General features: G+C 44.7%; 1 protein-coding gene across 1 annotated transcript in view; it reads left to right on the top strand.

Annotated features, from left to right (window-relative positions):
- The first annotated feature begins 253 nt into the window (after positions 1-253).
- The window catches only part of LOC130210412 (serine-protein kinase ATM-like), a 30,255-nt gene continuing 16,889 nt past the window's right edge, over positions 254-13,619 (top strand). The window contains 36 exon segments of the mRNA XM_056440690.1: positions 254-348; positions 573-702; positions 845-963; positions 1,318-1,448; positions 1,451-1,462; positions 1,595-1,759; positions 1,955-2,120; positions 3,243-3,481; positions 3,898-4,067; positions 4,218-4,384; positions 4,529-4,650; positions 4,653-4,899; positions 5,442-5,636; positions 5,904-6,005; positions 6,165-6,399; positions 6,497-6,628; positions 6,748-6,873; positions 7,659-7,748; positions 7,856-7,937; positions 7,940-7,997; positions 7,999-8,039; positions 8,752-8,945; positions 9,031-9,110; positions 9,242-9,397; positions 9,799-9,874; positions 10,053-10,195; positions 10,318-10,435; positions 10,532-10,702; positions 10,959-11,134; positions 11,255-11,498; positions 11,657-11,772; positions 11,934-12,060; positions 12,171-12,370; positions 12,476-12,650; positions 13,092-13,250; positions 13,400-13,532. Of these exon segments, the coding sequence (XP_056296665.1) occupies positions 631-702; positions 845-963; positions 1,318-1,448; positions 1,451-1,462; positions 1,595-1,759; positions 1,955-2,120; positions 3,243-3,481; positions 3,898-4,067; positions 4,218-4,384; positions 4,529-4,650; positions 4,653-4,899; positions 5,442-5,636; positions 5,904-6,005; positions 6,165-6,399; positions 6,497-6,628; positions 6,748-6,873; positions 7,659-7,748; positions 7,856-7,937; positions 7,940-7,997; positions 7,999-8,039; positions 8,752-8,945; positions 9,031-9,110; positions 9,242-9,397; positions 9,799-9,874; positions 10,053-10,195; positions 10,318-10,435; positions 10,532-10,702; positions 10,959-11,134; positions 11,255-11,498; positions 11,657-11,772; positions 11,934-12,060; positions 12,171-12,370; positions 12,476-12,650; positions 13,092-13,250; positions 13,400-13,532 (4,939 nt within the window). The 5' untranslated portion in view covers positions 254-348; positions 573-630.

Genomic DNA, 13,619 nt, shown 5'->3' with positions numbered 1-13,619 from the left:
ACACCCTGCAGCCTGCTACATACACATTATAAGTGTAACATATTGGACATGACTTCTATATGATTTATAACACCTCAATAATATTGCATCTGACCAAACTACGCTTGTTTGACCGTTGGCTCTAAACTTAGCGGACACACTGGTAACCAGGAAGTGATGGAGCCCTCCACTGCCCATGCAGGGGCGGGAGATTTCTGCGTGTGCTGCGTGTGCGTGCGTGCGTTTATCCGTTCACGCATGTCATGATGCCAAAGCAAAAGTTGTCTTGAGCTTATCCAGCAATGTTCTGCCTCCCTTATTGAACACATCTGCACTGCTCTGTGTCTGAAGTGAGCACATCCATCAAAGGTCAGTGAACGGACGGAGAGCGGTTGAATGAACGAATTAAAAACAACAACTAGTTTGTCAATGTTGTGTTGCTAGTGTCGCTGTTGCTACTGCAGCTAAGGTAATGGCGAGATATGGCATGCATTTAAGTTAAGTGTTGGTAGTTAAACTGCCATTTAAAGTCAGTAGTTAGATAGCAGTGCTTTTGTATGTCAACATCTCTTGTCAACATCCTGCCCTTGCAGGATCTCGCCTCATATCTATTATTAAATGATAGCTGTGCTCCATCCACTGTGAAGCACAATGAGTCTGGCTCTTCATGATCTCCTGCTCTGCTGCAAGGGGCTGGATAATGACAAGGCCACAGAGAGGAAGGTAATCGCACATGCATATGAACTACATTTAAAGGAGATGTAATGTTCAAAGATGTTGTCAGCCTCACTGTAATTTAGTTCAACCAGGAAGTGCAGTAGAATACCTAAACGTTGACAGTCTTATCCTCTCTTCCTGCTCCCAGAAAGAAACTGAACGCTTAAGAAGACTCCTTCGAAGACCAGATGTTGTACAGGAGTTGGATCGTTCCTCCGGACCTCAAGCTAAAGGCTCAAAGCAAATCACATGGGATACTGTTTTCAGGTAATGTGGGTTGTTGTACAATTGCACATTTGACTTAAGCCTTGTTTCCACCAATCTATCTAGTTTCACTTTTGTTTCATTGCATCACTCACAAATGAATACTTGCTGACTTCTGATAACCTCACTGCATCCATTAATCAAATGGAAATTTGAACTACTGCACGTAACAACATATAAAATCTGATCTTTCTATAATTACAATGGCGGATTTTTTTCAAAGTTGTTCCCACGTAATCTGTTCTCATCCCATATTGTGCAACTTTGGGTCGTAAGAGGTTCAGTTATCCGTCTGATGCGATGGCTTTGCTGAGTAAGCACTTTCTAATCGGTTATTATTTTTCTTCCCCATGTCAGATCTTTGCAGCGTTATGCCCAGAAGGAGACGGAGAGCATGCAATCAAGTAAATCCAACGTCACTGCGACTACTCTGGCCACGCGGCAGAAGAAGATGGCTGAAATAGGCAGCTTGATCAAATACTTCATTAAAACGCAAACAAACGTAAGAACGCTGACTTTTTTTAGTGGATGGTTAGTTCTCCAAGATCATAACATCCTTTGTTACTTCATCTGAGTGGAACACATACTGTTGTATTGTTGGGACTGCAGTTAAAGTGTTTCTCTCTATCTGCAGGCGGGCCTCGTCTTAAGTGCAGTGAGATGCTGAAACATGTGATGGACGTCCTGCAGAATTCATACAGCTGCTCAGCCTATGGAGAGAATTATAGCAGCCTCTTAGTGAAGGACATCCTCTCTGTCCGCAAGTACTGGTGTGACATCCCTCCGGAGCAGTGGCACAGTCAGTGGGATATCCATTTAAACTACATATATTTGATAGAAAACGATAAATGATCAGAGAATGTATAACTACAACACAAATCTTTTATTATTGCTTTACATTACCCAGTTGTATTACTGATGACCAATATAGTAACACAATCAGTTTACTTCAATTCAATACTTAATTCCCTTTGTTTATATTTGTGATCCTTAGATCTTTTGAACTTGTACTGCGACTTCTTTAATGCTTCGTCCAAGTCCATCAACCGTGTGTTGGTGAGCAGAGTGATCCACACGGTGGTGCAGGGCTGCTGCATGCAGACCGACGGATTCGACAATGATCTGTTTAGCTTCTTCTCCAAAGCACTGCTAAATGCCAGGTGAAGAGTTTTTTTTTCACTCAACATTTTAAACTGCCTATTTTGCTATTGTCTTAAAAATCCATATTTAGGCAGTGGCGGGCCGTCAGGGCCAGCAAGGCCTTCTCTGCTGGCCTAAACATCATCAGAATATATATTTTTTTCTAAATATATTTTCCCACAAATATGTATTCAATTATTTCCCAGAGTAAGAGTTATTCTCTTAATTTCATAGCGTTCCTCTTGGTTGCACTGCTGCCAGCGCCAGGTTGAGATTAGGAGGGCTGGTCTTTATGTTAGATCTTTTATCCAATCATATTCAGCCATCGTGTGTTGCCAGGGGGCTCAAATCTGCCCTTAGGCCTTCAGAATCAACATTGCGGGCGCTGGTAGCTTCAAGTGAATGGGAATGAAAATGTTGTGTCAACCAATCAGCTTTAGAGTTGGCTCCTCTAGGCCTTCTAGAAGGCCCCGGAACCGGCACAGGAGCCAGCTAGCAGGCGTAGTGCTGCACGTCTTTTGATTGGATTACCAATATTGAGAGGCGGGTCTTATGGGCAGGTAGATGCAAAACCTCAGAACTAGGAAACTGAATTTGATAAAGGAATTAATTCGCGGACTACAAAGCTGTTTTTTCAACCCACAATGGCGGAAGGAGGAGAAGATGTCGATTTGGTCGTATATACTTGAAATCTGCTTTGGTGCGACAATGCCCTGTTTAGTGAACAAACTAGTGCAAGTGACTTTTTTTCTTCTTTTCTCCGTCCCGATGCGCGCGCATTCTGCAGCGGCGAGACAGAGCCGAGAGAAATGACATGCTGTTGTGTAGATACGATCAACATCAGACGGCTGTTTAGTTTAATAAATGAACAAAGACGTGCTATAGAGAAAATGACGGGGGCGGGCCAATTTTTTTTAATGTCATGCGATCTACCAATACTACGCCGCGATCGACGTATTGAGCAGCCCTGGTCTAGAGCCATGGCATCATAATGATAGTAATAAGAGGTGGATTAATTCGGGTGGGACTGTGTAGGACCTCACTGAAGGCCCAGGCCCCAGGCCCACGGCCCGCCACTGTATTTAGGACATATTGTACATCAACTAGACACATATCTAAAACCAATCCTGTGATCCTACTAGACAGGAGAAGCACTTGACTGTTTTGGAACACCTCGTCTCAGCACTGAATATCTTCTTGAGATCCGTGGCCATGAACTGTCGCATGAGGGTGTGTCACCTGGGAGAGGAGCTTCTGCCCTCTTTACTGTATGTCTGGGCGGAGATGAGGCCCAGTGTGGCTCTCAAAGAGGAGATTGTGGAGTTCTTTAACCTGCAGATTTGCGTCCACCACCCCAAAGGAGCCAAGACACAAGACACAGGTAGGGTAGTCGGTCCTTTTTCTTTTTTAACTATTTTCTCGCAGTGGTGACACCGTAAGTTGATCTTGTGTGGCCGACAGGCTTTATAATGGCTTGTCTATGGTTCCATACAAGGCTGATACCATTATTATGATTGTTCAAGACATGGAGGAAGACATTTGATGAACTTAATCTTTAAAGTTTAAACTGTGCCACCAAGGAAATATTGGAAGGAGAACTAATTGCATTCACTCAAACACAATAAAATTCAAGTTTATACTGTCACCTCATTGAAAACCAGTAGCTGGACAAGTGGTTTTTTTGGGATAATTGTTCGCAATATGTGCTTTAACGGTAATGAACTTAAACCTTTTAAACCACAGGTATGACCTGGAACTATCAACCATTTCCGAGTTGTTTCCTCCCTCATATTTTAGGTGCTCATGCTGAGGACTGGACCAGGTGGCGCAGTCTGCTGTACAACCTGTATGAAGCCTTAATCGAAGAAATTAGCAATATAGGCAGCAGAGGGAAGTACGTCACTGGGACACGACACATCGCTGTCAAAGACAATCTCACTGAGCTCACAGCTGACATCTGTCATCAGGTAACACAGATCAAGTCTCAAGTATGGAAACAGAAAATCACAATTTCTTTTGATGTCAATGTTTATATTATTAATACCTAGCCAATTTAGCGAGTATAAAATGCTGTGTTGTCGAGACTATAACTTTCATTCCGTGTTTTCTGCATGTAGCTGTTCCCTGGTGACGATGACACCCATACCATGGAGGTGACCCAGGCCTGCCTCAGATCCACCCACATGGGCAGTCCCACCAGCAAGCGACGGCGCATTGAACTGGGCTGGGATGTCCTCCGGGACCATCTGCAGCCTCAGCAAAATGACTTTGATGTCATACCATGGTATGCAAATCTTATTCCGATTAATATAAGAATGTTTTAAAGGTAAATAAGTAAGTTCTGAGTATGTATTTTGTGGAAGAAACACACTGAAACATGTTGTTTCTCTGATAATAATGATACACAAACCCTCTGATTTCCTCTCAGGCTGCAGATCACTGCAGTGCTCACCTCTAAGTACCCGTCCATGGTGCCCGGCCAGGAGCTGGTCCCGCTGCTGTCAGTGTTGTACCAGCTCCTAGCAGAGCAGCGGAGAGGAGAGCGGGGGCCGACGTACTGCGTTGTCTGAGGGAGGTGGCCCGGTGCCAGGCCTACTACCCGGAAAGGGCCCAACTCCACAGGACGGAGCTGTCTCGGCTGTGGGGTCGGGTGTGGGCCCTGTCAATACGAGGGGCCAGCTCACCTCAGATAGAGACCCTCAGCCTGGACCTGCTGAGCTCCATTGTCCACGGCGGACTCATCAATATGGACAGAGAATTCTGGAAGCTCTTCTGTGGATCAGCATGTAAACCGTCTCAGTGAGTCTTTGGCATTTCTCGACATGTAACAACAAATGAGTATGTAGCGGCGTTCCGTCTGTGTTGTTTTTATTAAGCCACTAAAGAGCTGCAGACACAGTGAGTTCCCTTGCACGCGCATGACAGGAGACCGTTCATTTCCTTTTCTTCGGATTTTATTTTAAGGAAGCAAAAAACGCTGACAAAGTACACAAAAGAATAAATGTTCAAAACGACCACCCGGTTATACGGTAAAAAAACTATCTGCTCTCTTGTCTAATGTGGCTCTTTCCTTCCACCTGCTGCCGTCATGACGTCATTAAATCACCTGACTCGAGCATCAGTCAAAAACATAAACATCTTTCAATATATTTCACCTATAGTTCCTACACCGTGAGCCTAATTCTGAATATTAAATTATAAACAGTTCTGAAATCTCAACTTACTAAAAACACACTTGTGGCTCTTACAGAGTAGTTCATACTGAAAATGTGTCGTTAGAATGAATGGGGGTGGTTTTTTGTGTTTGCATTTAGTAGCCCCATGTTTCTCTCTATCCACAGGGGAGCTGCTCTCTGCCTCGCCCAGGCCCTGCTGAGCTGGCCGACCCCTAAACGTATCATCTCAAGGGACTATGTGGGGGTCACAGAGGGTTCTGCAACACCCAACCTGAAGGAGACCCTCATAGCTTGGCTGCTGATGACCGACCAGAGCGAGGAGATGGAGAACAGCTCCAGACCACACCCCATCATCTGCAGGTCTTTACCGACTTTGACTGTATATAAATTCATCCTGGTTCAGTACTTGCTTCTTTAAAGAGGTGAATTGTAATATCTTGAGACTATCTGCTTTTATCTTTAAATAGTGGAAAGCTCCAGTTACAAATTGGTGTTCCCCACGGGATGCACAGAAAATAAAAGCTCCAAACACAAATTACACTTTCTTTTCTCTGTGTTAAGATGGTGCTATTTTTCTTTTAAAATAAAGGTCTGTAAATGTATGCTTCATTATGATTTTGTGTGCAGAGACTTTCCTTACAACCTAATAGCGAACATCTTGGTCTCCCTGACCTTGAAAGACACGAGAACTGGCCTGAAGCGTCTGCTGGGTACCGAAGGAGTAGAAAGGTGAGGGAAAGGATCCTGGTCTGACAGGCCGAGTATTCTGAGTACCAAAATCACGGACACTGTGACCGACCTCCAACCGAACACCTTCTTTTTGTACAATCCATGTGTTAATTGCTGTTAATTCAGCTCCATCATTCAGTTTTTCTTTTTCTATTTAAGTGCTTTTTCTCAAGAACAAACAACATCCAACGCCAAAGGCAACCTGGAAGAGATCGAGAGGCTTTACCTGCAGTTCAGCTTCAACACGCTGCCCTCACCGAGGCGAGACACCGGCGAGTCCGCGGCCACGGCTTCGACTCACGGAAAATTCGCTGCCGTCCTGTGCCTCAGAAACAAGTTGGAGCAATCTCTGCTTTGTGTGGCTGACAACCTGCTCAACTGCTACTCTCCTGATGTGAGTGGAAGTTAATGCTTTCGTGATTATGTGTCTGTATATTTGACACAGTGACAACTGGTTTTATATTCTGATTCCCCCCGTCCCCCAACCGCAGTCTCAGTCCACGCCTCCAGAGTGTCTTGTGCGCTGCTTCAGTCTGCTGACGGGAGTTCTAGCAGGTTACGTGTCCACTGGGTTTATGACTCAGGAGGAGGCCTGCCGCTCACAACTCTACACGAAAGCCAAGGTATTGTTCAGATGCATCGTCATCGTGCATCATTCCATCACTCTGATTATTCCTAAACATTCAAACATTATGTCAGAACACAGAAGCATTGAAAGTTGTCGGTGTGTTTCTGTTGCCAGGCCCTGGCCCAAGACTTCAGCGAGTTTGTTTCTAGTGTGAGAGTGAAGATGACTGAGGAAGGAACCATTAGCACTCTGAGATCCGTCATGAAGCTCTGCACATGGTCGGCCAGCAGAACAAACAAGGTGACAAAACTCTGCATTAGGGCTGGGATTGTCTTAGATTTTGGATATTGTAATAGTCATCTGGCAAGTGTTGTCTTTTCAGAGTTCTGAAGTCTTCTGACCTGACTGTCCAAGCCGTTCTATCATTTGCCCTCACCTACTTAGTCATTATATCCACATCAGTGATGATTATTTATCAAAAATACTATTGGCTAAATATTTTTAGAAAAGCATCAATTCATCCCTGCAATATCGCAAATGAGGTATTTGGTCAAAAATATGGTGTATTTGACTTTCTCCATATTGCCCAACGTCAGCCACCCTCTCGACGGAATGCACAAAGCTGACATAATACAGATGAATCATTATTTTTTTATTTTAGTTTTTTATATATATTTTTATTTTACAAATTAACAAGACAGGACTTTAAGGAGACAATACAAAGGGAAAGGAGAAATAAAAAGCTAAAGGACAAGTAAAAAACAGACCAAAAAATAGATACAAAATCACAGCAAATAACAGATTCGCACATCAACAGTCTGACATAAGTACATCTTTAAGGTTATCATTAAATCAAGTCAGCATCGGTACCAGTGTTTTAATCTGGCTCGGCAAAATCCATCCCGGAGGGGTCCACCATGTCTGAGACCGGTTTCCATATTTTGACAAATCCCATGACATTGTCATGGAGGGTGTGGGTCATACAGATGAATCTTAATTGCCATTCCTTCACTCACACATTTTAAATGAAGGATGCTGTCCAAGAGCTCTTTGTTTGGAGTTCATCTTTGTCCTTTCTTCTGCAGGATAATGTTTGTCCTACCTCCTCCAGTCTGTTCATGATGATTCTGCCGACCGGTCTCCTCAGTGAACTGGCTGAGATCTGCAAACTGTTGGTAAGTGACATATATTGAGTATGTAGCATACTCAAGAGGATAATAAAGGGACAATCTACATTTCAGGAACAACACGCTGACATTCTTCTTACTTCCTCGTACCTCAGTTAAGCAGTGTTTCTAAGAGAGTCAATGTTGTGGATGAAGACCATCATATGGATGATGACTTGGGCGTGACCAGAAACCAACAAGGGACAACATTGACCTGTTTGATGAGGGCAACGAGTCCCACAGCAGCACCAATGGGACTGCAGACAGATGGGGACAACAGTGAGGCTTCCTGTGGGCCAGGTAAGGATCCTTTTTCTATCAGTGTGGGATTCTAATTTTTTTTATTGAGACTTGTAAAACATTTCCACACAAATCAGCTTATTTCCTAAAAGACTGTTTTATGTCAATTAGATTACATAGCATTGAGCACCTGTTGTTGATATTATCATTGTAGTAAAACATGGTTGAATTTTCACTTGTATGGGGGATCCAGTGTGCTTGATGGATGACAACTCGTAAAGCCAAGTCTGCAAACGTAGGCAGCTGAAAGAAAAAGTGTTTAGATGTGTCGTTAGAACCAGACGCCAGCATAGCCAAATAAGTGGATGTGTAACACCCTGTTCTGTTTCTCCTGTGTTCCGTGTCTTCTCTGTCTTAATTGTTTAATTCCCTGCACCTGCCCTCAGCCACTCTTGTCTCGTTACTGTCTGATGTCGTACACCTGTTTCCCCCCCTATATATTGTATCAGTCTTTCCCTTGTCTGCGGTCGGATTGTCGTCTATAGTTCCGTGTCCTTTTTCCGTCGTCTTGTCCGTGTTCCTGGTTCTGCCTGTTGACCCTGCCTGCCCCTTTTGGACCTTGTTTTTTGTAAACTGTTTTGCCTCATTAAAGAGTGCTTTTTTTTGGTTATTTATATTGCGTCCAGCCTGTCACTCTGCACCTGAGCCTCACCCCGTCACAAGAACCTGACAGGATGACTGTTAAGAGAATCTTGTCTCTCTCCTACGTCAGGTGCAAAATGCCTGTTGGCAGAGGATCATCTGGCCCAACAGGACGTGGCCCTCCTCGCGGTCTTGGAGCTCCTGTGTGAGTGCGGCTCCATGCAGCACGTCCACGGTCTGCTTTTCAAACCACAGGAGGTGCGGCGCAGACTGCTGCTGCTGGTGCAGCAGATGGACTTCAGCAAAGCCCTGCACCTCAACCTGGTGGGTGGCGGAGGCTGTGGAGAGGCGTGGTTGCAGCGGCAATGATGGTTCAGCTGATGGACATTAACATCTGGTTCTCTTCCAGTATCTTGTCCTGCTGAAGAAGCTTCCAGCTGAGGACTCGCTCTCTCCGCAGGAATTCGATATTCTGCTCCGTCCTCTCGCGTAGGGAACTTGTTCTGCCACACAAATGAATGTTTTCTTGTCGAATGCATCCATTTCTGTCTGTATAAATCTAAATTAAATAATGGCGTTTTAGTTAATGTGTTTTGTTTGTGCTGCTGCTGTGTTTACAGGGACCTGTGTTCTCTGTACCGTCAGGACCAAGAGATTTGTGCTGCTGTACTGCTGGGTTTGTTGCCCTCCATCTCGTGCCTCAGGAAAACCCAGCACATGCCGGAGGAGATGAGACATGTTCAGGGACTTCTGCTAAAAGTGTTGTCTGCATTCTGGTTAGCGGCCTATTTTTACAGCATGAACAGATGCAGGGTTGGTCTGCAAGAGATTAAATGTCTTTGAAGGAGGAGGATCAAGTGTGAAATGTGCCTCAGGAGAACAGTCAAAAGTAATTTTTGTATTGCACTGTGAAGTTATTTTTCCTTTAGTACGTACTGCAGCTGCAAAGTGCGTACTGTAACATGCAGTATGCATTCAATCAGGACATACCACTTCATCAAAACATTGCACCTCAAATTTGACCTTCTTGCTCAGATATCAATCGCAGTCCATTGTGTGAAATTTAAATTTGTCAAGGATCAAATACAAAATCTTTTTCTAACATAATAAATAGTTTGGTGGTATCGACATTGGAACTGATTTCTGATAATAACTCAATTACTATAATGTGTTTCAGTTACTTGAGCCAAACGGGAAAATGCACGGCAGCTGTACGAGCTGCGTTAGTGAGATGTCTGGTTGCCTTGCTGGAGGTGAGCGCTCACAGGTTATGGGGATACTATTGCTAAGTTATTATTTATCTGCACAACCATGAAATGCAGCATTTCTATATACATATTATATATATGTTTTTAAGCTTGTTTGTAGTCAAAATATAAATGTTGCTTTCTATATTTGCTTTTGTTGTTGTCTTCTCCCCTGTCTTGACAGGCTGACCCTTGTTGTGATTGGGCGGTCTTAAGTATCGGAGGGCCTGACAGTGACGAAGATCGCCCAGTGTCTGTCATCCTTCCTTCTCACCTCGCAGACACCCACCACCAAGTCCGCATGCTGGTCGCCATGTCAGTGGAGAGGTACACTTAAGCCGGGAGCCGCGACAATGTTTACGGATGCATTTTAGTAATCGGTGTGCATCACACGACACAGATGGTAAATCATAGATCGGATTGTCAGCATTATTTTCCTGCGTCTCCAGGTTGTTTCTGGAGACGAGACCAGAGCATCCAGATAACAGGAACATGCTGCCGCTGAAACACCAGCAGGCGGCTTTTGAGAACCTTTACCTGAAGGCTCAGGAAGGAATGAAGCCCCCGGTAAGTGCCTGAGGAAAAGTGTATCGTGCGTGGCGAGTTTTTCCACCTCTGGTTGACTTTCCTAATGCTTCTTGTGTCTTGTGTGATCATACACAGAGAAGCAGCTCTGCCGAAGATCAGACGGACGAGTTGTTTAACCGCAAGGCCACCCTGCTGAAGACTTTGTCTGTCGTGCTCTGTTGTAGCCCCGTCTGTGAGAAACAGTCCCTGTTTGCCCTCTTCCAGTCCTACAAGGAGAATAGTATAGAGGAACAGCTCATCAAAAAGGTAACAATGTCGAGGCTTTTAAAAACTGATTCAATGAAAATAGTGTCTGTGCAAGAAGTGTGTAACGTATTACAGCAGGGTCTAAATTGCTCAACAAATGAAGGTCACCTTGCATCACTAGTCTGATACTTGAGCTTATCTTTATGCGTCACAGTCGAACAACGATTGAAAAGCCTGCCTGTCTCTCTAAAACAACGTCAAGATGCAGAAAGAGCAGAGTGAGAGGAATCATGTCGGTCCTTGTTCTCGGTCACAGATGCTGTGCAGTGGATCCCGAGCGCTGGGCTACAGTAGTGTGAAAACATTTGTCAGTTCTCACCTGTACTACCTGGTAGCTGAGTGGCTGGCACAGAGACAGTCTGACGATCGCTACACTCTTGGATCCTTCCCCTACACCCTCCTTGACCACGACACAGTCAAAGATTTCTATAGGTGAGGAACTTATCTTCGGTTATTTAAAGTCACAACTCCGTTTGATGTAGTTTCCCCCCCCCCCCCCCCCGGACGAAAATACAATCCCAACGACACCTGTTGTCTTGTGTCTCCTTGAAGCTCTTCCTACCAGGTGTTAATCCCCCACCTGGTCTTCCTGGATGACTTTGAGCAGGTGAAGTCTATCGGCAGGTGTCTTGAGAAGGACTGGAAAGAGTTGTTGGCCGACTGTTTCCCCAAGATCATGGTCAACATCCTGCCGTACTTTGCCTTGTCGGGCCAGGATTCACAGGTCACACAGCAGAGGGAGAAGGCTCACAAAGTGTACGACCTGCTCAAAGACGCCAACTGTCTGGGCAAACAGGTAAACACAGCTTTTATAATTTGATCACATCAAGACAATAATTACCTTTTCAAAACAGACAGCAAGGGAAAGTAAATACAGGTCATGCTCAGGACCAGGTGTGGACTTAAATGTGTCAGTACATCTGATGTGCAACATGTTTGTGCATGTGTCCGCAGCAAATTGACAACCTGATCCACAGTAACCTGGCGGACATAGTGGTCGAACTGCTGATGACTCTGTATGAAGGAAGTGGAGCTGAAGGGGGCCAAGGAGACCTGAAACGCTTTATAGGGTAATGGTTGTTCTTATGCACCATGCTTTCCTCATATTAGTCCATTGTATTCATTCGTTCATTTGTTTTACCATTCACCCTGGAAGTTGATAAAAGTTGTCGTCTCAATCAAAATGTAAAGAAAAAGGTTTATGACAAAATAATTGTTTAACGGCCCTCAGGGAACTGGACCCGGTACCAAACCCGCCATACTTCAGCTCTTATGTCATTAAAACTACACTGGACTACCTCAGCAAGTGCCACAGTGCAAACCACAAGACTGTGGTGGCCATTCTTTCAAAAACTCCAGTAAGACATGCAAGTTGTCCCTTAAGTGGTTTCATTGACCAACGTTGCTTTGCTCTGAAGTAGTTTTCAGTAGCCTGTAACCTGTTGGTCGTCCTTTCTTCGTGCTTTAGATTTCTATCCATAGGATTCTACTGGCAGTTTGTGAAAGAGCGGCAGAGACGACCAACAGCTATGAGCGCCATCGCATCCTCCTCATGTATCACCTGTTTGTCAACCTGCTGCTCGGGGAGGTGAAGGACGGCCTCGGAGGAGCCTGGGCCTTTGTTCTCAGGGACGTCATCTACACACTCATTCACCATCTCAACAGCAGGTTGGTGCACAAAAAACACTCCCAGGTAGCACAGGCCCAGTATCAGCCATGCTGTGCAGACACAAGCCACTCACGATAACAAGTTTGTTTTTCTCTCACCCTCAGACCAGTTAAATGTGATGAGGTTTCGAACCGGAGCCTCTCTCTGTGCTGCGACCTGTTGACCTCTGTGTGTCGGGCAGCTCTGGAGTTCTGTGATGATGCTCTGGACTGCCACCTACAGGTCATTGTTGGGACTCTCACAGCTCAGGTGAAAAGCCGGCCCGCCATCTCACAGCAGGTAAGCAACCGGGAGTCAAAATACAGGAGTTTTCTGTTTTGCATTTTAGCAGAGGAAATAATATGTAAATAAAGGCAAATGCAAAAGATGTGTGTATTGAAGAAAGCATTCATTAAGAAAAACTGCCACATGCAGGAAGGTTACAGAGTGGAAAAAAGGCCCACTTCCTTCACACATGAACATTTGGGTTCTGTTTCTAAATATGTTACCCTTTTAGAGAGTTTTTACATCCACAGAGAAGTGCAGTTTAAAATTACAAACTGTAGAATGTGGAATTTTTGCATCCAGACAAAGTTGACGTTTCCTGGATTTTTAGACTTAATGACAGTTTGTTCCCTCCCCAAACTCCTCTTAAGACGTGTATTACTGTTCTGCACTTTGCACTGTTTGACAGAAATATCTGCCTCCTAACTTCCACGTTACTCCTCTCTGGCCCTCTAGGTGAACAGTCTGCTGCAGTTTCTCGTGATAGAAAATCAGCAGAAGTTAAAAGGGGCCATCAGCAGGTTGGAGCCTTTTCCTGACCTCCCTGAATTCCGAGAGCTGCGCTCTGTACAGCATAAGCTCAAATACAACACTGGGAGCTTCACACTGAGACAGGTAACGGGATCACTAATATCCATGTATCCTGCATATGTAGCTCTGATTTCTCAGTGACTCACTGGGTGGGAAATGTCATGGTTATCAATGAAAATGAACAATTAGAAATGTCTTTGCTGACCTACATCCTCCATGTTTCGCTTTCACAGGAGATAGTCCACTTTCTCTCAGTGACGTCCTGTGACTCCTTACCTCTGACCAGACTGGAGGGGCTGAAGGAGCTGACCAGACAGCTGCATGACAACAAGGAGCAGATCAGAGAGCTGCTCAAAGAGTGCCGCGGTACGATGCCAGATGAGGCAAAATGGTCTGTGAATAAAAACGTGTTGGCATGTGAAATGTCTAAGAAGCTAGTTCTGCCCTTCTCTT

This window comes from Pseudoliparis swirei, chromosome 20 (assembly GCF_029220125.1).
Source record: "Pseudoliparis swirei isolate HS2019 ecotype Mariana Trench chromosome 20, NWPU_hadal_v1, whole genome shotgun sequence".
Classification (NCBI taxonomy): Eukaryota; Metazoa; Chordata; class Actinopteri; order Perciformes; family Liparidae; genus Pseudoliparis; species Pseudoliparis swirei.
This window is presented reverse-complemented; position numbering and strand designations above follow the sequence as displayed.